A 23,140-nucleotide genomic window follows, 5' to 3' on the forward strand; every position below is an offset into this window, starting at 1 on the left:
CCTGCAGCAGTACCCCACGTTACGCCTGCTACGAAACCGCCTGCTGGACGGTCAGTTCTGGAGCATTCACTCTTATTATTGTATTATTATGGCATTTGTTAGTTAATATCGGTATATAATTCTAACTCCTAGTGTAATATAAATGTAGTCACAATGGTGGATACTTTGAAGTTGAGGTTCAAAGACCTGTCAAATTTGTATAATAATTTTTGTAATTAGGTGTACATGGTTTGCTAAATGTTGCCTCCAATCCCTTCCAGGGTCGTTCACATTCTATGAGAAACTGCCAGAGAAGGAAGAGGAAGAGGATAAGAAGAAGAAGAAGGCTTCAGCGGAAGGAGAAGAGGAGGAGGAGGAGGAGGAGGAGGAGGAGGAGATGAAAGGAAGGAAACAGAGGAAAAAGAGAAATGAGAGTATGGAGGAGGAGCAGCCCAGCACGTCCACCCAGTCCACCCCAGTCAAATCAAATCAAATCAAACTGTATTTGTCACATGCGCCGAATACAACAGGTGTAGACCTTACAGTGAAATGCTTACTTACAAGACCTAACCAACAATGCAGTTTTAAGAGAAATAAGTGTTAAGTAAACAATAGATAAGTACAATTATCAGTAGCGAGGCTATTTACAGGGGGTACCGGTACAGAGTCAATGTGCGAGGTAATTGCGGTAATATGTACATGTAGGTATAGTTAAAGTGACTATGCATAGATAGTAAACAGAGAGTAGCAGCAGCGTAAAAGAGGAGGGGGGAGGGGGGGGTGGTAACTTGAAGCTCTCAACCTGCTCCACTACAGCCCCGTCGATGAGAATGGGGGCGTGCTTGGTCCACTTATTTTTCCTGTTGTCCACAATCATCTCCATTGTCTTGATCACGTTGAGGGAGAGGTTGTTATCCTGGCACCACATGGCCAGGTCTCTGACCTCCTCCCTATAAGCTCTCATTGTTGTCGGTGATCAGGCCTACCACTGTTGTGTCGTCGGCTACCTTAATGATGGTGTTGGAGTCATGCCTGGCCATGCAGTCATGGGTGAACAGGGAGTACAGGAGGGGACTGAGCATGCACCCATGAGGGGCTCCTGTGTTGAGGATCAGCATGGCAGATGTGTTGTTACCTACCCTTACCACCTGGGGGCGGCCCGTCAGGAAGTCTAGGATCCAGTTGCAGAGGGAGGTGTTTAGTCCCAGGGTCCTTAGCTTAGTGATGAGCTTCGAGGGCACTATGGTGTTGAACGCTGAGCTGTAGTCAATGAATAGCATTCTCACGTAGGTGTTCCTTTTGTTCAGGTGGGAAAGGGCAGTATGGAGTGCAATAGAGATTGAATCATCTGTGGATCTGTTGGGGCGGTATGCAAATTGGAGTGGGTCTAGGGTTTCTGGGATAATGGTGTTGATGTGAGCCATGACCAGCCTTTCAAAGCACTTCATGGCTACAGACGTGAGTGCTACAGGTCTGTAGTCATTTAGGCAGGTTACCTTAGTGTTCTTGGACACAGGGACTATGGTGGTCTGCTTGAAACATGTTGGTATTACAGACTCAGACAGGGACATATTGAAAATGTCAGTGAAGACACTTGCAAGTTGATCAGCGCGTGCTCGGAGTGCACGTCCTGGTAATCCGTCTGGCCCTGCGGCCTTGTGAATGTAGACCTGTTTAAAGGTTTTACTCACATCGGCTACGGAGAGCCGGAAAGTCCAGAGGCTCAAATACTGTGAGTCCCAGACTTCATGTTCTTTGGGGGAAAGAGGAGGCCTTGAGTCAGAAAGTCTAAAGTCCCTCTGTAACCTTTTTTTGGGGGGTGAAATATATTCATTTTAAATTTCAAGTCACATCTTAATGACTATCCCCAACGTGTCCCAATGCAGGTTCTCCTTTCAGGAATGGGGAGAAAGCTGACATCTGGAACTGGCCCATCTACAAGACCCAGCTCCCAGTCACCTGTGGGGACAAAGAAGGCATACTCATCAGGGACAAGCTGGCCAAAGGTAGATCGTAACAATGGACTTAATGTGATGTGATTCTCTGTGTTTTTGTGTAACAGTGGATGTGGTTCGGCCGGAATAACCGCACCTGAAACCTTGAAAGTGGCAATCTGCAGTTGCTACATCCATTTTTGGACTTATACATTTATGATATGTACCCATTGATTCTTGAAGAATATAACTTATAAATGCCTTATGAATTAGTTCAACTGTCTTACCCCATCAGAACAAAATGTAAGCTTGTTTTACTTCAATGTTTGTAAACAAAGTACATGTAAACAAACACGGTATACCCTCAAAACATGGTTAAAACTATAATGTTAATAGCATGGATGGTCAGTCCTTGCATCCATAGCCCCTTTTATGAATTTGAGATTGGTTACATTTCTCCAGCCCAGAGACCAGGGCCCGTATCCACAAAGGATCTCAAAAGGTCCTAGGAATCCTGTTAAAACATGTTTTAAGACAACAACAAACAAAAAAACTCACAGTAGGTTTTAGGATGTTGTAAGACACTGCCCAGACAAATTCTGAGCCAGGGTTAAAATCAACTCTTAAGTTTTTCTCAGCAGGTAATCATGACATTTGTAGGTACAGCAAAGGAAAGATAGTGATGAGGCTCATTGACATTGTTGCAAATGATGGGGAATAACCAATCGCAATGAGGCATTGCCAGTTGTGAACTCTATAGGTAACATGTAACCATGTTGAAATGACTTTAGCCTACATCAAATGTTGCAATGGTAAAAACTTTGATATAATTTTCGCCTGCCATGATCACTTTCCTACTCCAATATGTTGGCATGCATAACTTTTATTTTTATTTTATTCTGATGGTTGTTAAAATATTTTTACAAGATTACCTTTATATCAACCTACATTTAACAACTCCGAATCGCTTTGGCACAGGAGGCATCAAGTCGCTTGCCAACAATGTTGCATACAACGTTTGAAAGGTCTATCATTTTCATCGAACACAATCAGTCAACAGAAGCCTTAAATGCCTTCAATTGCCCAATTTATAGGCATGCCCAATTTAGAAATATATTTTTAACAGTGATGTTGCGCTCCAAATGGATAACTTGAAATAACATGATGTAGGTAATTAAATAATCGAAAAGAGAAACGTGTTTATTTATTAGCCTAGTGGATTATAAGTATTTAGGCATATACTTGTGAAATAGGCCTAATGTAAAATCATTGTCAAATGCTCAAGAGATACTGTTACATGTAGGTCTAGATTATTTATGGATTGATCATATAGAAATATCAAAACATTATTTTAACAACTCCAAAGTAATTGCATGTGGCGCAGGAACCACTGACTCGTTGCGTTTTTCTAGATGTGACTCATGACTAAAGGCTTCAAGGATAGCTTTAATTTTCTACCCATCAGCACTTACAATAAATGTTCTACTCTGAGACCCTTTGTGAATACGGGCCCAGATCTAAAGCATAGCCTTTAGTGGGTGAACACAGTATTGTGAATTGCAGGAGACCCATGTTTCAATCACAGTCAGGAACATGTACTACGGTCCATTTGACATTGCATGGTTTTAATTTGTGGTGGTGTGTATGATGTCTGACTTCCTCATTGGTTTGTCTCAGGGGAGAGGTGCATTGTGGTCCAGGGTCGCTGGTTAACCCCAAGTGGCTTTGAGGAGTTTGGGGGGAAGAAGAGCAGTAAGAACTGGAAGTACAGTATCCGCTGTAGAGACACCACTCTGGGAAAACTGATTCAGGTACGGCATATATTTATATTTGATTTGATTTATTTGACCATTTAAAAAAACAATTCAACCAGATATGTGGATACAATGCATTAGCCCCTCGTGTAGCTCAGTTGGTAGAGCATGGCGCTTGCAACGCCAGGGTTGTGGGTTCGATTTCCCACGGGGGGCCAGTATTAAAATGTATGCACTCACTAACTGTAAGTCCCTCTGGATAAGAGCATCTGCTAAATGACTAAAATGTAAAAAAAATAAAATAAAAAAAAATGAAGATAAACTTTTCTTTGTTAACAGCTTCGTCACTTTTCATACTCTAATCAGGACTATAGCAATTGAACACTGTTGCCATTCACTACACTCTGGGATTTACACTGAGTGTACAAAACATTGCATAGTCCAGGGATCATCAACTAGATTCAGCCGCGGGCAGATTCTTTTTCTTGAGCGGATGGTCAGGGGCCCGGAACATAATTACAAATAATTTGTAGACTGCAAATTGACCGCAAGAAGTCCAAACATATATAATATTTGACTAAAACATGAAACTGTAAGAGTTTACAAAGCTGTCATCATGTCAAAGGGTAGCTATTGAAGAATCTCAAATCTAAAGAATATTTTGATTTGTTTAACACTTTTTTGGTTACTACATGATTCCATATGTGTTATTTCATAGTTTTGATATCTTCACTAATATTCTACAATGTAGAAAATAGTAAAAAATAAAGAAAACCCCTTAAATGAGTAGGTTTTTCCAAACTTTTGACTGGTACTGTATATGCAGATGTGTGATATAGGACGCAATTTTCAAGGACTACTTTTGGCTTGTGAGTGCTACATTCAGAACTACTGGCTAAAAAGTATACAGAAGTACCAGATAATTTCTTTAAAATGCTAGTTACCACATGGCTTGACCCAGGAACTCAGAAATTGGTTTGAAATATAGTTCTCTCTTTCCTCTTTTCAACAAACATAATTGTTCATGGATACTCTCATAATTGAAACATTTACAAAGAAAATACCAATAATAACTTTTGTAAATTTCACCTGTAAAAACATAAATTCCCCTTACCTCAATGTTTTGTCATGCTGACATAATTGACCAGGTGAATGAGTTATTTCGAGGAATTCACACATTTTAACTTAAAAAACATTACACAGCGCCATTTAGATTGGGAGTAATTAGCACTGTGACAACCAACCCGTGAGACAACCAACCCCCGTCTCCCCTCTTACCACAGCATATCGGTTTATCATTACATATACCAGAAAATTGGGCCAGACGGAGCAACAAACTATAGCTACATTATACCCTTTTTGTTTTTCTGTAAAGAAACTAACTGTACAGGTATTTCACTGATATGCCATTCAGTCACTCAACACCCAAAATAACTCTCTCCCCCTTTCTCTCCCCCCTCACTTCACCATCCCACCCACCTCAGGAAGGTCATTTAACTTCACCAGGCTTTAAAAGAAGAAAGTGTACACAGGTAGGTGACCTATCTTTAAATATACCACATCCTCTAGATTACATGTGTTTTCGCTCAAACTTTGGGGGCCAAATTAAATCACCCGCAGGCCACAATCAACATTATTTATGGAACCCTTGCATAGACTGATCAGGTGAATCCAGGTGAAAGATATGATCCCTTAAACTTAATATTAGGATTATTTGTGTTCTTAATGTTTTGTACACTTAGTGTATATAGGTTTGTATCATAGTCTGTATCATATCATATAGGGGAGACTGGAGTTGGTTGTCACCATTTTTTACTCTGTGTGTATTTCTCAGTATATCTAACAAGACTCTTTTCAATATTAGGAGAAAGACCAAGGTCTTGGGTTGAAATGGGGTCCCTTTTTATCCTCATATCTTATTCCAACATGGAGTTATAAGCCATCAGAATAAAGTTAGGAATTTTCATGCGAGACAGGAGTCAGGATTTGGGGTTTCAGTGGGATTGGGACTGGATAGGAAAATAGCCTTGGCTATAGGTCAGGAGAAGATAGCATTTTCCCGTATGCCTCTCTGAATTATTAACAGACTTCATGTCTGTGACAGAGATGCATATGTAGTGAATTGTGCGTAGACCTATCAAATTTGTGACTGTCTGAAGAGTCACAATGACAGCTCAAAGAGGCACATGCTCTTTTATAGCAGGGATCATCAACTAGATTCAGCCACAGGACGATTTTTTCTTGAGCGGATGGTGTGGGGGATGGAACATAATTACAAATAATTTGTAGACTGCAAATTGACCACAAGAAGCCCAAACAGATATAATATACAGTGGGGGAAAAAAGTATTTAGTCAGCCACCAATTGTGCAAGTTCTCCCACTTAAAAAGATGAGAGAGGCCTGTCATTTTCGTCATAGGTACACGTCAACTATGACAGACAAATTGAGGAGAAAAAAATCCAGAAAATCACATTGTAGGATTTTTAATGAATTTATTTGCAAATTATGGTGGAAAATAAGTATTTGGTCACCTACAAACAAGCAAGATTTCTGGCTCTCACAGACCTGTAACTTCTTCTTTAAGAGGCTCCTCTGTCCTCCACTCGTTACCTGTATTAATGGCATCTGTTTGAACTTGTTATCAGTATAAAAGACACCTGTCCACAACCTCAAACAGTCACACTCCAAACTCCACTATGGCCAAGACCAAAGAGCTGTCAAAGGACACCAGAAACAAAATTGTAGACCTGCACCAGGCTGGGAAGACTGAATCTGCAATAGGTAAGCAGCTTGGTTTGAAGAAATCAACTGTGGGAGCAATTATTAGGAAATGGAAGACATACAAGACCACTGATAATCTCCCTCGATCTGGGGCTCCACGCAAGATCTCACCCCGTGGGGTCAAAATGATCACAAGAACGGTGAGCAAAAATCCCAGAACCACACGGGGGGACCTAGTGAATGACCTGCAGAGAGCTGGGACCAAAGTAACAAAGCCTACCATCAGTAACACACTACTCCGCCAGGGACTCAAATCCTGCATTGCCAGACGTGTCCCCCTGCTTAAGCCAGTACATGTCCAGGCCCGTCTGAAGTTTGCTAGAGTGCATTTGGATGATCCAGAAGAGGATTGGGAGAATGTCATATGGTCAGATGAAACCAAAATATAACTTTTTTGGTAAAAACTCAACTCATCGTGTTTGGAGGACAAAGAATGCTGAGTTGCATCCAAAGAACACCATACCTACTGTGAAGCATGGGGGTGGAAACTTCATGCTTTGGGGCTGTTTTTCTGCAAAGGGACCAGGACGACTGATCCGTGTAAAGGAAAGAATGAATGGGGCCATGTATCGTGAGATTTTGAGTGAAAACCTCCTTCCATCAGCAAGGGCATTGAAGATGAAACGTGGCTGGGTCTTTTAGCATGACAATGATCCCAAACACACCTCCCGGGCAACGAAGGAGTGGCTTCTTAAGAAGCATTTCAAGGTCCTGGAGTGGCCTAGCCAGTCTCCAGATCTCAACCCCATAGAAAATCTTTGGAGGGAGTTGCCTAGCGACAGCCCCAAAACATCACTGCTCTAGAGGAGATCTGCATGGAGGAATGGGCCAAAATACCAGCAACAGTGTGTGAAAACCTTGTGAAGACTTACAGAAAACGTTTGACCTGTGTCATTGCCAACAAGGGGTATATAACAAAGTATTGAGAAACTTTTGTTATTGACCAAATACTTATTTTCCACCATAATTTGCAAATAAATTCATAAAAAATCCTACAATGTGATTTTCTGGAAAACAAATTCTCATTTTGTCTGTCATAGTTGACATGTACCTATGATGAAAATTACAGGCCTCTCTCATCTTTTTAAGTGGGAGAACTTGCACAATTGGTTGCTGACTAAATACTTTTTTTCCCCACTGTATGACTAAAACATAATAATTTCAAACCTTGCTTAAATTTGTATATGATCACGTGTGTCTTTATTATGCGTGGAAATACTTTGGAACAGATTTCCAAAATTAAAATCACTTGGAGTTGATTTGCTGGTGTTAATTATAGTATTTTATGTCCAACAATGAAAATTTGCTCAGAAAACTTGATGGGCCAAATACAACCACCAGTGGGCCAAATTCAGCCCGCAGGCCGCCAGTTGGGGAACCTTGTTTTATAGGCTGTAATGTAGGGGTTTCCTGTAGGTTTTATTAATTGCATTCGGGTCGCGTGTGCAGTCCAGCAGTATCAATTATGCGTGTACTTTGAATTAATGCAATTTGTTTGTGAAGTAAATACGCTAGTCTAAAGGATTCCATGCGACAACCTGTTAGGATAATGTGCTATTTCATTTTTTGCTAATCTGATGCTGCTCATGTTGTGTATTTTGTGGAATTGCATTAGTGCCGACATTGGGGGAAAATTTGATAAATTTTTTTGGGGAAATGTGAAATATATTCCCTGCATACTGACGCCACAAACACACACTCTTTCACACTCACCACATACGCTGCTACTACTGTGTATTATCTATGCTGTTGCCTAGTCACTTTACCCCTACCTACAGTACATAGCTACCTCAATTACCTCGTTATCTTTAACTCTGCATTGTTGGAAAAGGACCTGTAAGTAAGTATTTCTCTGTTAGTCTAGACCTGTTGTTTATGAAGCGTGACAAATAAAATGTAATTTGATTTGATTTTATAAGCCATCAAACACACTCTGTCCACTTGTTACAACCAGCCCCATTGTGGGGTTGGATGTCACACAGTATGTGGTTGGTTGTCACAATGTTTACTAGTAGATTATTCCTTTTGTAACAAGAAGTGAAGCAATTTAGCAAACAGTCTTAGAAATAGCCTTTCTTTGATCAAACAATATTCCTAACAAAATTCAGCATTTCATGCCTTAAGAATAACATATGACATTTTGAGTAAATGTGTGTTTGCACACGTGGGTGTGTGACAGGAAAAATATGTGTGAGAGAGAGGCAACGAAGGGATCTCTTTATAGCGCAAGCACAAAAGATCTTGGGATTTATTGTGCACTGGCAGTGGCAATGTTGGTAGTGACAACCAACCCCACATTCCATGTGACAACCATCCCCATCCAACCAGCTTCAGCCCCTCACCATTTGAGTGACATCTAGCAAGAAGCACACACATCAGAGCATGCGAGAGAGCAATAACATGGTGCACATACAGCACCAGTCAAAAGTTTGGACACACCTATTCATTCCACGGTTTTTCTTAATTTTTACTATTTTCTACATTGTATAATAATAGAGAAGACATCAAAACTATGAAATAACACATATGGAATCATGTAGTAACCAAAAAAGTGTTAAACAAATCAAAATATATTTTATATTTGAGATTCTTCAAATAGCCACCCTTTGCCTTGATGACAGCTTTGCACCCGCTTGGCTTTCTCTTAACCAGCTTCACCTGGAATGCTTTTCCAACAGTCTTGAAAGAGTTCCCACATATGCTGAGCACTTGTTGGCTTCTTTTCCTTCACTCTGCGTTCCGACTCATCCCAAACTATCTCAATTAGGTTGAGGTCGGGGGATTGTGGAGGCCAGGTCATCTGATGCAGCACTCTATCACTCTCCTTCTTGGTAAAATAGCCCTTAAACAGCCTGGAGATGTGTTGGTTCATTGTCCTGTTGAAAAACAAATGATAGTCCCATTAAGCCCAAGCCAGATGGGATGGCATATCGCTGCAGAATGCTGTGGTAGCCATGCTTGTTAAGTGTGCCTTGAATTCTAAATAAATCACTGACAGTGTCACCAGCAAAGCATCCCCACACCATAACACCTCCTCCTCCATGCTTTACAGTGGGAAATACACATGCGGATATCATCCGTTCACCCACACTGCATCTCACAAAGCCACGGCGGTTGGAACCAAAAATCTCCAATTTGGACTCCAGACCAAAGGACAGATTTCCAACGGTCTAATGTCCATTACGCATGTTTCTTGGCCCAAGAAAACGTATTCTTATTGGTGTCCTTTAGCAGTGGTTTCTTCGCAGCAATTTGACCATGAAGGCCTGATTCACACAGTCTCCTCTGAACAGTTGATTTTGAGATGTGTCTGTTACCTGAATTCTGTGAAGCATTTGTTTGAGCTGCAATTTCTGAGGTGCAGTTAACTCTAATGAACTTATCCTCTGCAGCAGAGGTAACTCTGGGTCTTCCATTCCTGTGGCGGTCCTCATGAGAGCCAGTTTTATCATAGCGGTTGATGGTTTTTGCGACTGCACTTGAAGAAACTTTCAACGTTCATGAAATGTTCCGTATTGACTGTCCTTCATGTCTTAAAGTAATGATGGACTGTTGTTTCTCTTTGTTTATTTGAGCTGTTCTTGCCATAATATGGACTTGGTCTTTTACCAAATAGGACTGTCTTTTGTATAAAAAGTTTAACACTTTTTTGGTTACTACATGATTCCATATTTGTTATTTCATAGTTTTGATGTCTTCACTATTATTCTACAATGTAGAAAATAGTAAAAATATAGAAAACACCTTGAATGAGTAGGTGTGTCCAAACTTTTGACTGGTACTGTATATGCACGTGTGATATAGGACGCAATTTTCTGGGACTAATTTTGGCTTGTGAGCGCTATGTTCAGGACTACTGGAGAATCTCTTTAAAATGGTAGTTTCCACATGGCTTGACCCAGGAACTCAGAAATTGGTTTGAAATATAGCTCTCCCTTTCCTCTTGTCCCATCCAATTGTTCATGGATACTCTCATAATTCAAACATTTACAAAGAAAATACCAATAATTAATTTAGTTAATTTCACCTATAAAAACATAAATTCCCCTCACCTCAATGTTTTGTCATTCTGACATGAATTGACCAGGTGGATGAGTTCTTTCGAGGAATTCACACATTTTAACTTAAAAAACATTACACAGCGCCATTTAGATTGGGAGTAATTAGCACTGTGACAACCAACCCGTGAGACAACCAACCCCCGTCTCCCCTACTCTTACCACAGCATATCGGTTTATCATTACATATACCAGAAAATTGGGCCAGACGGAGCAACAAACTATAGCTACATTATACCCTTTTTGTTTTTCTGTAAAGAAACTGTACAAGTATTTCACTGATATGCCATTCAGTCACTCAACACTCAAATTAAATGTGTCCCCCTTTCTTTCCCCACTCACTTCACCATCCCGCCCACCTCAGGAAGGTCATTTAACTTCACCAGGCTTTAAAAGAAGAAAGAGTACACGGGTAAGTGACCAATCTTTAAATATACCACATCCTCTAGATTAACAGCCAAACTTAATTTGACTATTTAGTTGTACAAATGCCCTCAAATGCTTAGTACATCCACATTGTACTGTATATCTATATAACAGTTCACCCACATCATTCTATGTAAAAATTACTTTGTAATAACTGAATTAAAAAAGATATCCTTGCCTTTATAAACTGAATATAATCCAGGTTCACCACCCTGGTACCTCATCCACTGTTAGGAGGTCCCCACAAATTAATAGAACGTTAACATATCATGGCAATTCAGCTTCCCTAGCTAGAGCCTTATACCATACTGGGCATAGAAAGATGTGCAAAGGAAGTGCTGCATCGTCATAGCATCTGAAGACATGCTGTTTATAAATGTTAGTCATGAATCAGTTTTAATGCAACAGCTTAGCCTTAGCCGTTGATATTGTGATGTTTCTACGGGCATGTATTTATATTTCTTGGGCGTGATCATACTTTGACCAATGATACTTTTCTTTGTCCATGTTCTTACCATATTAGATGAAGAAGAGTCTATTATGTGACTGATATATGTAAAACTGCTCTGTCCCTTTTCTCCTATCTAGGCCAAGAGAACACTGTTACCCTCCAACCAATCAGCGGGCTCAATCACAGGTATGTACACCAATCACAACAATGGAATCTTTCTGAATCCTTTAGACATGACTCTCTGGTAAAGGGGATGGTGTTGTCTCTCTAATTGTGTGTTTTTGTTGTTGTAACGTTTTGTGAATAACACAGGCCTGTCCCTTCACACTTGCCTTCGGAAAGTGTTCAGACCCCTTGACCTTTTCCACATTACTGCCTTTTTCTAAAATTGATGAAATCGTTTTTTCCACTCATCAATCTACACACAATAACCCATAATGACAAAGCAAAAATAGGTTTGTAGAAATGTATTAAAAATAAAAAACGGAATATTACATTTACATAAGTATTCAGACCCTTTATTCAGTACTTTGTTGAAGCACCTTTGGCAGCTATTATAGCCTAGAGCAGGGGTGTCAAACGTACGGCCCGCGGGCCGGATCAGGCCCGCAAACGGGTTTAATCCGGCCCGCGAGATGATTTCAAAAAATATATATATATATATATATATTTTTTTTTTTAAGTATAAAAATGCGCTGCAATTTTTCAATTAAATAAACTGCTGTTCCAATTGCGTCCACTGGATGGCGCAATAGCAATTGTGTTAAGCAAGCAAACTGTTTATACCGGGGCAGAGCAAGTAGGTCAAGCACGTGCAGCCAATGAGCTACTTTGTTTTGCCCGCGATATTTATTACGGCTTCTACTTTTAACATTATGTGCTTTGGCACCCTCATTGCCCCAATATGTCTCTGTCAAAAAAGAGAAAAGTGGACGCAGAGTGCAGAGTGTTCCAAGAAAAATGGTCATCCTATTTAATCACGGAATTGAATGGGAAAGCTGTATGTTTGGTGTGTTCAGAGCATGTTGCAGTGCTGAAAGAATATAACCTTCGTCGCCACTATGTGAGTCTTCATGCCGACAAATATGACAACTTTCAAGGACAGCGGAGATGAGAGAAGGTGAATGAACTGTTGGCGGGTCTGAAGAAACAGCAGTCTGTGTTTACTCACAGCCGAGACATCAGTGACGCTGCAGTGAAAGCTAGCTACCTCATTGCTAATGAAATCGCAGTGGCTTCAAAACCATTTAGTGAGGGTGAATTTGTAAAAACATGCATGATGAAGGCAGCGGAGATTGTGTGCCCTGAAAAGCAGCAGGCTTTTGCAAATATCAGCCTGACAAGAAACACAGTTGCAGACAGGATTTCCGATCTTTCAGTGGATTTGGACAGCCAGTTGAAGCAAAAAGTAAAGTCATTTATTGCGTTTTCGGTTGCAATTGATGAAAGCACGGACATTACAGATGTTGCACAACTGGCAATTTTTTCATCCGCGGAGTTGATGACACATTGACCGTCACCGAGGAGTTCGTGGAGTTGGTGCCGGTGACAGATACAACGACAGCAGCTGATATTTTTACCGCACTCGTCGGGCGCGCTGGACAGGGTCGGAGTGGACTGGTCCCGCGCTGTCAGCCTGGCTACAGATGGTGCGCCCTCAATGATCGGGGAAAAAAGCAGGCGTTGTGACAAAGTTCAGAGAGAAAGTGCAATCTGCAAATGGAGGATGTGATTTTTTGACTTTTCACTGTATTTTGCACCAGGAGGCTTTGTGTTGCAAGTCATTAAAGATGGATAACGTCATGAAGGTGGTCATCCAAACTGTTAATTTCATCCGATCCAGAAGCCTGAATCACCGTCAGTTTGACAGCCTTCTCAGAGAGAAAGACCACATCTATGGCCTGCCATACCACACTGAGGTAAGATGGTTAAGCCGAGGTGCTGTGCTGAGGCGTTTCTTTGATTTACGAGAAGAAATTGAACAGTTCATGGAAGAAAAGGGCAAACCAGTGTTAGAATTTCATTCCGCAGAATGGATGCCGGACCTTGCATTTATGGTGGATGTTACAGAGCACCTGAATAACTTGAACAAACAGCTGCAAGGGCGCAACAAAGTTGTCACGCAGTATTATGACAGCATACGTTCTTTCAAGTTGAAGCTGTCATTGTGGGAGACGCAACTTGCCGGTGGTGATGCAGCTCACTTCCCCTGTCTGAAAAATGTGTGCGCGACCCAACATGTGGCAGACATGAAGCGGTTCAAAGATAAAATAACTGGACTGTTACGGGAGTTTGAGCAACGCTTTCAGATTTATGTTTATATGTTTTTATGTTGATGTGCTATTGTTTTTAATTGATTTTATTTTATTTGTATATTTAACCTATTCTTGACTCTGTGGTTCTTGCACTTGTTTGGGGAACAGGATTTCATTATTTTTATCTACATTTCTGCCTGAGAAATGACACCCTGATATAGTTCTGTGATCTGTGAAACAGTTCTGTTAATCACTGAGGCATTGTGTGTTTGTGTGTTCTTTTTCTTTAGAATTTTCAAATAAACTTGACGTGTTTTATGATTAATAGTGATGTTGTGCTTGTACTATTTTGGACACACTGTCCTCAGGCTCCAGCTTTATGTTGTATGTTGATCGTATTAAAACAAAGAAAACAATCTGAAGTTGTTGTTTTTAAGTTATATATACCATGATTTTTCCGGTCCGGCCCACTTGGGAATAGATTTTCCTCCATGTGGCCCCTGAGCTAAAATGAGTTTGACACCCCTGGCCTAGAGTCTTCTTGGGGATGATGCTACAAGCTTGGCACAGATGTAATTGGGGAGTTTCTCCCATTCTTCTCTGCAGATCCTCTCAAGCTCTGTCAGGTTGGATGGGGAGCGTTGATGCACAGCTATTTTCAGGTCTCTCCAGAGATGTTCGATCGGGTTCAAGTCCGGGCTCTGGCTGGGCCACTCAAGGACATTCAGAGACTTGGCCCGAAGCCACTCCTGTGTTGTCTTGTCTGTGTGCTTAGGGTCGTTGTCCTGTTGGAAGGTGAACCTTCGCCCCAGTCTGAGGTCCTGAGCGCTCTGGAGCAGATTTTCATCAAGGATCTCTCTATACTTTGCTCTGTTCATCTTTCCCTCGATCCTGACTAGTCTCCCAGTCCCTGTTGCTGAAATATATCCCCACAGCATGATGAGACCACCTCCGTGCTTCACCATAGGGATGGTGCCAGGTTTCCTCTAGACGTGACGCTTGGCATTCAGGCCAAAGAGTTCAATCTTGGTTTCATCAGACCAGAGAATCTTGTTTCTCATAGTCTGAGAGTCTTTAGGTGCCTTTTACTCAGGAGTGGCTTCCTTCTGGCTATTCTACCTTAAATGTCTGATTGGTGGTGCTGCAGAGATGGTTGTCCTTCTAGAAGGTTCTCCCATCTCCACAGAGGAACTCTAGAGCTCTGTCAGAGTGACAATCGGGTTCTTGGTCACCTCCCTGACCAAGGCCCTTCTCTCCCAATTGCTCAGTTGGGCCGGGGGCCAGCTCTAGGAAGAGTCTTTGTGGTTCCAAACATCTTCCATTTAAGAATAATGGAGGCCACTGTGTTCTTGGGGACTTTCAATACTGCAGAAATGTTTTGGTACCCTTCCCCAGATCTGTGCCTCGACACAATCCTGTCTCTGAGTTTTACGGACAATTCCTTCGACCTCATGGCTTGGTTTTTGCTCTGACATGCACTGTCAACTGTGGGACCTTATATAGACAGGTGTGTGCCTTTCCAAATCACATCCAATCAATAGAATTTACCACAGGTGGACTCCAATCAAGTTGTAGAAACATCTCAAAGATGATCAATGGAAACAGGATGCGCCTGAGCTCAATTTTGAGTCTCATAGCAAAGGGTCTGAATACTTATGTAAATAAGGTATTTCTGTTTTTTTATAAATTAGCAAAAATGTCTAGAAATCTGTATTCCCTTTGTCATTATAGGGCATTGTGTGTAGATTGCTCAGGATTTTTATTTAATCAATTTTAGAATAAGGCTGTAACATAACAAAATGTGGAAAAGGTCAAGGGGTCTGAATACTTTCAAAAGGCACCTCTTTGTTTATCTTTACTTCAGAATCTGAGGAGGATGATGACGATGATGAGGAGGAAGAGGAGGAAGAAGAAGCTGAGCAGGAAAGAGAGGAAGGAGGGAGAGGAGAGCAGGCAAACACTGCTGGAGGAGAGAGCAGTACAGGAGGCAGCCATGGTGTTGTGAAAAAGTCTGTCTTCAAAGTCACCTGTGGGGCCATCAATGGAACGCTACATAAGGATCGGTTTGCATCAGGTACATATTTTATTCTCTCAAGGTTTAATAAACATAAGAAAGTCCTATAGCTATTGCCGTGTCTCAGAAACTATTGGAGGTACTGGAGACACTTTTACATGTTGGCAACCCTCTTTCTCTGGCTGCACCTCAAATAATGCCCCCACTTAGTGCTTTTATCAAGCAGAAAACCCATGGCAGCAGATCCACAAGGTCTGCCATGAAAGGTGACTGTATAGTTCCCTTAAGGAAAAGTACCTTCAGTCAGACGGCTTCAGTCAGAGCTTCCCATGTCTGGAACATAACTACCTCCAGACACAGGTAACTGCGCCACACACAACCTGTCTGTAGTTTGTGAGGTGTTCGTGTCTTAGTTGTCATATGTTGCTCTCTATGTGCTCATTGTCTGTCTGTACTACGGGACTAAGGTCGAAATTTTGCCAACTGGCTAAAACCGGCACTTTTACTGAAAATCTCTCTGCAAAAATAAACGTAATAAAGTAAAGTAAATGACACACTTTGTCGATAATACACTACAGGTTATTTTACCATAGCCCTATGTCACTCTGGTCAGCTGTCGTGCGCCATATTGGATTTATACTAGGGTTATAATAGGTTTTCATTTGAGATTATCCTTCTGCCCCTATCTTCTCTGTTGCCCCAGGGTCATGTGGAAAGAGCATCCGTACGGAGCTGCGCTGGATGACCCCGGTGGAGTTTGTGAAGGGGAGTTCAGCTCTGGAGGATGCCTCCTGGAAGAAAGACATCCAGTGGGATGGGAAACCACTCAGTGTCCTTCTCGAGGTACAGACGAAAAGAGAACAGAAAGAGAGAGAGGAACAGAGATGAGAGAGAATGAAGATGTGTGTTTGGCACTTACCAACCTACTGTACATGGAATGGCTTAAGATAGTCTGCCAGGTCTTTAAGGATCTGTGATGAAAACATTTCCCTTCTTCAAAAACGTTTTACTAGTACTACTACTGTCTTTGTTTGTTTCTCATTTTCAGAGTAAGATCTTGGTCATCCACTCTCTCCTTTGTAAATGCAAGCTGTGCAGCCCCACAGCCAAAGACCAGGTATGTTTCCCCATCGACCCTCAGGAACATGGTGGCACCCACTTACCAATCAGCCAATCACATTGGTTAAACGAATGCTTCAGTTGTAATAATGAAATTCCAAGATGTTTCTTAACATCACCTCTTTAGGGAATTAATTCATGACATTTTCATGTCAAATCATCAGTTGCAAGATTAATTGACACATAAACAAACATTACAATGATTCACAGTGATAATTCAGTGATAATTATTCTGGTGTTCTGCGCAGTGCGCACAACATAAATAATGAAAAAGAAATCAGTACATAATAGTAGATAAGGTTATTCAAGCAATAATAATAATAACCCTAGACCAGTAAAAATTATAAAAAATAAATACAGAAAAATTAAACAAAGTGTTTAAACCTGGTCTCGCACAAAGAGACGATTCAAGTGTGAAACAGGCCTACACACAATCTATAGACATATGTGCACTTTGCTATATAGGAGCTACAGTTGAAGTCGGAAGTTTACATACACTTAGGTTGGAGTCATTAAATCTAGTTTTTCAACCACTCCACAAATGTCTTGTTAACAAACTATAATTTTGGCAAGTCGGTTAGGACATCTACTTTGTGCATGACACAAGTCATTTTTCCAACAATTGTTTACAGACAGATTATTTCACTTATAATTCACTGTATCACAATTCCAGTGGGTCAGAAGTTTACATACACTAAGTTGACTGTGCCTTTAAACAGCTTGGAAAATTACAGAAAATGATGTCATGGCTTTAGAAGCTTCTGATAGGCTAATTGACACCATTTGAGTCAATTGGAGGTGTACCTGTGGATGTATTTCAAGGCCTACCTTCAAACTCAGTGCCTCTTTGCTTGACATCATGGAAAAATCAAAAGAAATCAGCCAAGAACTCCGAAAACAATTGTAGACCTCCACAAGTCTGGTTCATCCTTGGGAGCAATTTCTGAAGGTACCACGTTCATCTGTACAAACAATACTAAGCAAGTATAAACACCATGGGACCATGCAGCCGTCATACCGCTCAGGAAGGAGACACGTTCTGTCTCCTAGAGATGAACGTACTTTGGTGCGAAAAGTGCAAATCAATCCCAGAACAACAGCAAAGGACCTTGTGAAGATGCTGGAGGAAACAGGTACAAAAGTATCTATATCCACAGTAAAACGAGTCCTATATCGACATAACCTGAAAGGCCGCTCAGCAAGAAAGAAGCCACTGCTCCAAAACCGCCATAAAAAAGCCAGACTACGGTTTGCAACTGCACATGGGGACAAAGATCGTACTTTTTTGAGAAATGTCCTCTGGTCTGATGAAACAAAAATAGAACTGTTTGGCCATAATGACCATCGTTATGTTTGGAGGAAAAAGGGGGTATGCTTCCAAGCAGAAGAACACCATCCCAACCATGAAGCACGGGGGTGTCAGCATCATGCTGTGGGGGTGCTTTGCTGCAGGAGGGACTGGTGCACTTCACAAAATAGATGGCATCATGAGGAAGGAAATGTATGTGGATATATTGAAGCAACATCTCAAGACATCATTCAGGAAGTTAAAGCTTGGTCGCAAATGAGTCTTCCAAATGGAAAATCACCCCAAGCATACTTCCAAAGTTGTGGCAAAATGGCTTATGGACAACAAAGTCAAGGTATTGGAGTGGCCATCACAAAGCCCTGACCTCAATCCTATAGAAAATGTGTGGGCAAAACTGAAAAAGCGTGTGCGAGCAAGGAGGCCTACAAACCTGACTCAGTTACACCAGCTCTGTCAGGAGGAATGGGCCAGAATTCACCCAACTTATTGTGGGAAGCTTGTGGAAGGCTACCCAAACATTTGACCCAAGTTAAACAATTTAAAGGCAATGCTAGCAAATACTGTCACGACTTCCGCCGAGGCTGCCTCCTCTCCTTGTTCGGGCAGGTTTCGGCTTTCGGTGTCACCGGCTTACTAGCTACTGCCAATCCATTTATCATCACTCCATTTGTCTTGTCTTCAATCACACACACCTGGTCCTTATTCCCTCATTAGTCATGGTATAAGTGTTCCCTCTGCTTTCCTTGTCTGTGTGGGTGATTGTTTATTGTGGAGGTTTGTGAAGCTTGTGTATTTCCCGTGTGCCTTGTATTTTCCAGTGTGCCTGTTTTGTGCCCTGGAGTGTGTTTGACGCATTTCTGCGTAAACCTGTATTTTGCGGATTAAAGCCTGTTATTCTGTGATATACCCTCCTGCTCCTGACTTCTTCAATACCACCTCATCACAAATACTAATTGAGTGTATGTAAACTTCTGACCCACTGGGAATGTGATGAAAGAAATAAAAGCTGAAATAAATCATTCTCTCTACTATTATTCTGACATTTCACATTCTTAAAATAAATTGATGATCCTAACTGACCTAAGACAGGGAATCTTTACTAGGATTAAATGTCAGGAATTGTGAAAAACTGAGTTTAAATGTATTTGGCTAAGGTGTATGTAAACTTCCGACTTCAACTGTACATAAAAAACAAAATACCTCAAAGTTTCCTAAGAGCTAGTCGCGAGGCCGCCATCTTCGTCGGCGCCAGGTATGCATAACCAATATATTTTTGACTTTCCTATAACTCCCCCAATATTTCTACATGCTGAGGGCAGATGTGCCATATAGACAGGTCTTATGTTCATCAAAATAAAGACCCAAATATTGATAATTGCTAGTAAACTAAATCATTTTTTCACCACAACAAAACTGAAAAAACGTATCTTAGTACTTGGATTTCTAAAATGCATTTTTGTTGTAAAAAAAAAACAAAACATGATTCTCCATCTTTTGCACCAATTGACATTTTCCGCAGGTCTTGTTCAGTTTCTGGCATCAAAGTAATATCATCAGCATTTCATCATCATATCTTACTCCAATATTTAACTGTTTAATTTATTTTGCCAAAGTATTAATAAACATAGCAAACAGAGTCGGTGATAAGGCGTCTCCTTGTTTTACACCCGAGGGTGTGGGAAACAAATCTGTACGATATTTATTAACACACAAACAGGCAGTTGGTGCTTGATTGTTAACCAATTCCTTCTCACCTTCCTCTCTTCTCTGTCTTGTCAGCACGATCAGGATAACGATGACGACTGCTTCATCTGTAGAAGCCAGGGCAGCTTGATATGCTGTGATAAGTGTCCTCGCTCCTTCCATCAGAGATGTCATCTTCCTAATGTGGATGACGATATGCTGGGGTGAGAAGAGTTGAGGGTTGATGAGAGAGAGAGTGAGAGAAAGAGATTGATAGAAGAGAGGTCTGTTTGTTCTGTGTAGGTAAATTTAGCTGTTTAGCTTATTTGTGCACTATTGAAGTGTGTGTGTTTGTGTGTGTGTGTGTGTGTGTGTGTAATCACAGGGATAATGGTCCATGGATGTGTACATTCTGTGTACTGAGGGACAGTCAGTCGTGGCGTTACCCCAAACAAATGACCTACCAGGAAGCCTTGACCTGCCAAATCTCTGACCACCTACTGGTGAGGAGCCTGAATTAATGACTGCTACCATTCGGCCAATTGCCTGTCAATCAATTAATCAACCTATCCATCTGTCAGTCTTTCCATTATAAGCATCACAAAATAATTATTCAGAATTAAATGTAAACAAGCTTTGATCAGTCACATAAAGGTGCGTGTTTACTCTGACAGGAATGCCACTACCTCCTGCTCTGTCTGTACCACGCGGACAAGGACCGCATCTTTGTGACAGAACGTTGCATCAATGTAAGTTTGCTTGGTTCTCTCTGTGTGTGTGTGTGTGTGTGTGTGTGTGTGTGTGTGTGCGTGTGCGTGTGCGTGAGTGCGTGCGTGCGTGAAAGTGAGAGAGAAAGTTCACATATATCTCCGTCTGTATGTTTCATTGCCAGGTGAGAAACTACACCAGTGTGATTAAGACCCCTATATGGCTGGACAGGGTTGTGGAGAAGCTGCAGCAGAATCTCTACCAGTCAGTGCAACACTTTGTGTCTGACGTGTTGCTTATCTTCACCAACTGTGCCACATTTAACAGGGTAAGACTGCACTACTGCAGTATCCAATGTGAAGACTCAGGGCTAACATTTTGAAAATAAATCTTGGAATTATGCTAGTCAACTTTACTTGTGCTAATGCATGAATAACACTTTAAAAATTTGCCTTTGTTTAATCCGTAACAAAGCTGCATTAGGCAAAATGAGCTGTTTTAATTGCATTTCTACCTTATTTATTATGTTTTCTATACAATTGTGTCTGTCTTTTTTTTCTGAAGGACAATGCAGAGTTTCGTGGGATGGGCGAAAGATTAAAGGATCTATTTGAGAGCGAGTTCAAGAGTACATTCAGCATCCAACTTCAGCATCCAACTGCATCCAACAGCCAGTAGAGCCTTCATCAAGTCTGTACTGTTATCTCACTATGAGACAACAGGGAATATTCACCATGCCCTGGTCTTTGTATACGGCCTTCATACAGACTTGTACACCAAGTTGTACAGATCTTATTTTCCATGCATGTACATTATTATCCATCTAGTCCTTTCATGAATGTCTTTCATTCGTTCTACCAGTCAAACATGGGTGTGTGATAATAATTGAAATAGAATGATGGTGAAAACATTGCATTTCATACAGTAAATGTCGTTTTCCTAACTTCTCATGCTAGAGCCATAGAAGTCCTTACCTTCCAGGCTTCTTACTTCTGGTCAGGCCTTACTAGATTTATGTCCAGGGATTCTGTCGAAAATAAACTAAAGATTTTCTAAAACATTGTACAACATACTGTAGGTCTACTTGTTTGACTGTGTGTAGCCTACCAGAATGGGGTTATTTTGAAAGGAGAATATCATCAGACAGAGTAGCAGCGCCCTCTTTAGGGCAGTTTGGACAGCGTCTGCGTTGCGTCTCTGCCCTCGTGCAAGGCCCGGGAACGCTGTTACACGTCACCACAATTGCCAGCAGCGAATCCCTGCCCAGAGCTGCGCATCAGTGTTGCGCAGACATGCTTGGTAAAGAACACAGCCTTTTCTCTTCAGCTTGTTGGAAAGCCTCAGGTCCGAGAATGCAAATACTGCAATAGTGGCTGATGTTGGGTTTGTAGGCAAGTTTCTTTATACAGTGGGGGAAAAAAGTTTTTAGTCAGCCACCAATTGTGCAAGTTCTCCCACTTAAAAAGATGAGAGAGGCCTGTAATTTTCATCATAGGTACACGTCAACTATGACAGACAAATTGAGAAAAACAATTCCAGAAAATCACATTGTAGGAATTTTAATGAATTTATTTGCAAATTATGGTGGAAAATAAGTATTTGGTCACCTACAAACAAGCAAGATTTCTGGCTCTCACAGACCTGTAACTTCTTCTTTAAGAGGCTCCTCTGTCCTCCACTCGTTACCTGTATTAATGGCACCTGTTTGAACTTGTTATCAGTATAAAAGACACCTGTCCACAACCTCAAACAGTCACACTCCAAACTCCACTATGGCCAAGACCAAAGAGCTGTCAAAGGACACCAGAAACAAAATTGTAGACCTGCACCAGGCTGGGAAGACTGAATCTGCAATAGGTAAGCAGCTTGGTTTGAAGAAATCAACTGTGGGAGCAATTATTAGGAAATGGAAGACATACAAGACCACTGATAATCTCCCTCGATCTGGGGCTCCACGCAAGATCTCACCCCATGGGGTCAAAATTTTCACAAGAACGGTGAGCAAAAATCCCAAAACCACACGGGGTGACCTAGTGAATGACCTGCAGAGAGCTGGGACCAAAGTAACAAAGCCTACCATCAGTAACACACTACGCCGCCAGGGACTCAAATCCTGCAGTGCCAGATGTGTCCCCCTGCTTAAGCCAGTACATGTCCAGGCCTGTCTGAAGTTTGCTAGAGTGCATTTGGATGATCCAGAAGAGGATTGGGAGAATGTCATATGGTCAGATGAAACCAAAATAGAACTTTTTGGTAAAAACTCAACTCGTCGTGTTTGGAGGACAAAGAATGCTGAGTTGCATCCAAAGAACACCATACCTACTGTGAAGCATGGGGGTGGAAACATCATGCTTTGGGGCTGTTTTTCTGCAAAGGGACCAGGACGACTGATCCGTGTAAAGGAAAGAATGAATGGGGCCATGTATCGTGAGATTTTGAGTGAAAACCTCCTTCCATCAGCAAGGGCATTGAAGATGAAACGTGGCTGGGTCTTTCAGCATGACAATGATCCCAAACACACCGCCCGGGCAACGAAGGAGTGGCTTCGTAAGAAGCATTTCAAGGTCCTGGAGTGGCCTAGCCAGTCTCCAGATCTCAACCCCATAGAAAATCTTTGGAGGAAGTTGAAAGTCCGTGTTGCCCAGCGACAGCCCCAAAACATCACTGC

At 41.5% G+C, this 23,140-nt stretch overlaps 1 protein-coding gene across 2 annotated transcripts; it reads left to right on the forward strand.

The window, feature by feature from the left end:
* The first annotated feature begins 369 nt into the window (after positions 1 to 369).
* LOC121569733 (nuclear body protein SP140) lies at positions 370 to 21,542 on the forward strand. Of its 2 annotated transcripts, XM_041880889.2 has the most exons (14): positions 370 to 509; positions 1,866 to 1,985; positions 3,591 to 3,724; positions 5,152 to 5,199; positions 10,872 to 10,919; positions 11,522 to 11,570; positions 15,504 to 15,713; positions 16,357 to 16,496; positions 16,702 to 16,770; positions 19,861 to 19,988; positions 20,150 to 20,267; positions 20,439 to 20,513; positions 20,657 to 20,800; positions 21,037 to 21,542. In XM_041880889.2, the coding sequence occupies exons 1-14, from the start codon at positions 377 to 379 to the stop codon at positions 21,148 to 21,150; spliced, it is 1,530 nt and encodes a 509-aa protein (XP_041736823.2). In that variant the 5' UTR covers positions 370 to 376; the 3' UTR covers positions 21,151 to 21,542. The 2 variants fall into 2 exon arrangements, with proteins under 2 accessions (XP_041736823.2, XP_041736824.2); XM_041880890.2 differs by lacking the exon at positions 5,152 to 5,199.
* Positions 21,543 to 23,140: the final 1,598 nt, after the last annotated feature.

Source organism: Coregonus clupeaformis, chromosome 7, assembly GCF_020615455.1.
Source record: "Coregonus clupeaformis isolate EN_2021a chromosome 7, ASM2061545v1, whole genome shotgun sequence".
NCBI lineage: Eukaryota > Metazoa > Chordata > Actinopteri > Salmoniformes > Salmonidae > Coregonus > Coregonus clupeaformis.

Excerpts from the sequence above, each read along its gene's own strand:
- LOC121569733 (XM_041880889.2), top strand. The coding sequence starts at position 377 with ATGAAAGGAAGGAAACAGAGGAAAAAGAGAAATGAGAGTATGGAGGAG. Across the intron at positions 1,986-3,590 it reads CAGGGACAAGCTGGCCAAAG|GGGAGAGGTGCATTGTGGTC; the intron begins GTAGATCGTAAC and ends GGTTTGTCTCAG. Across the intron at positions 20,801-21,036 it reads ACTGTGCCACATTTAACAGG|GACAATGCAGAGTTTCGTGG; the intron begins GTAAGACTGCAC and ends TTTTTTCTGAAG.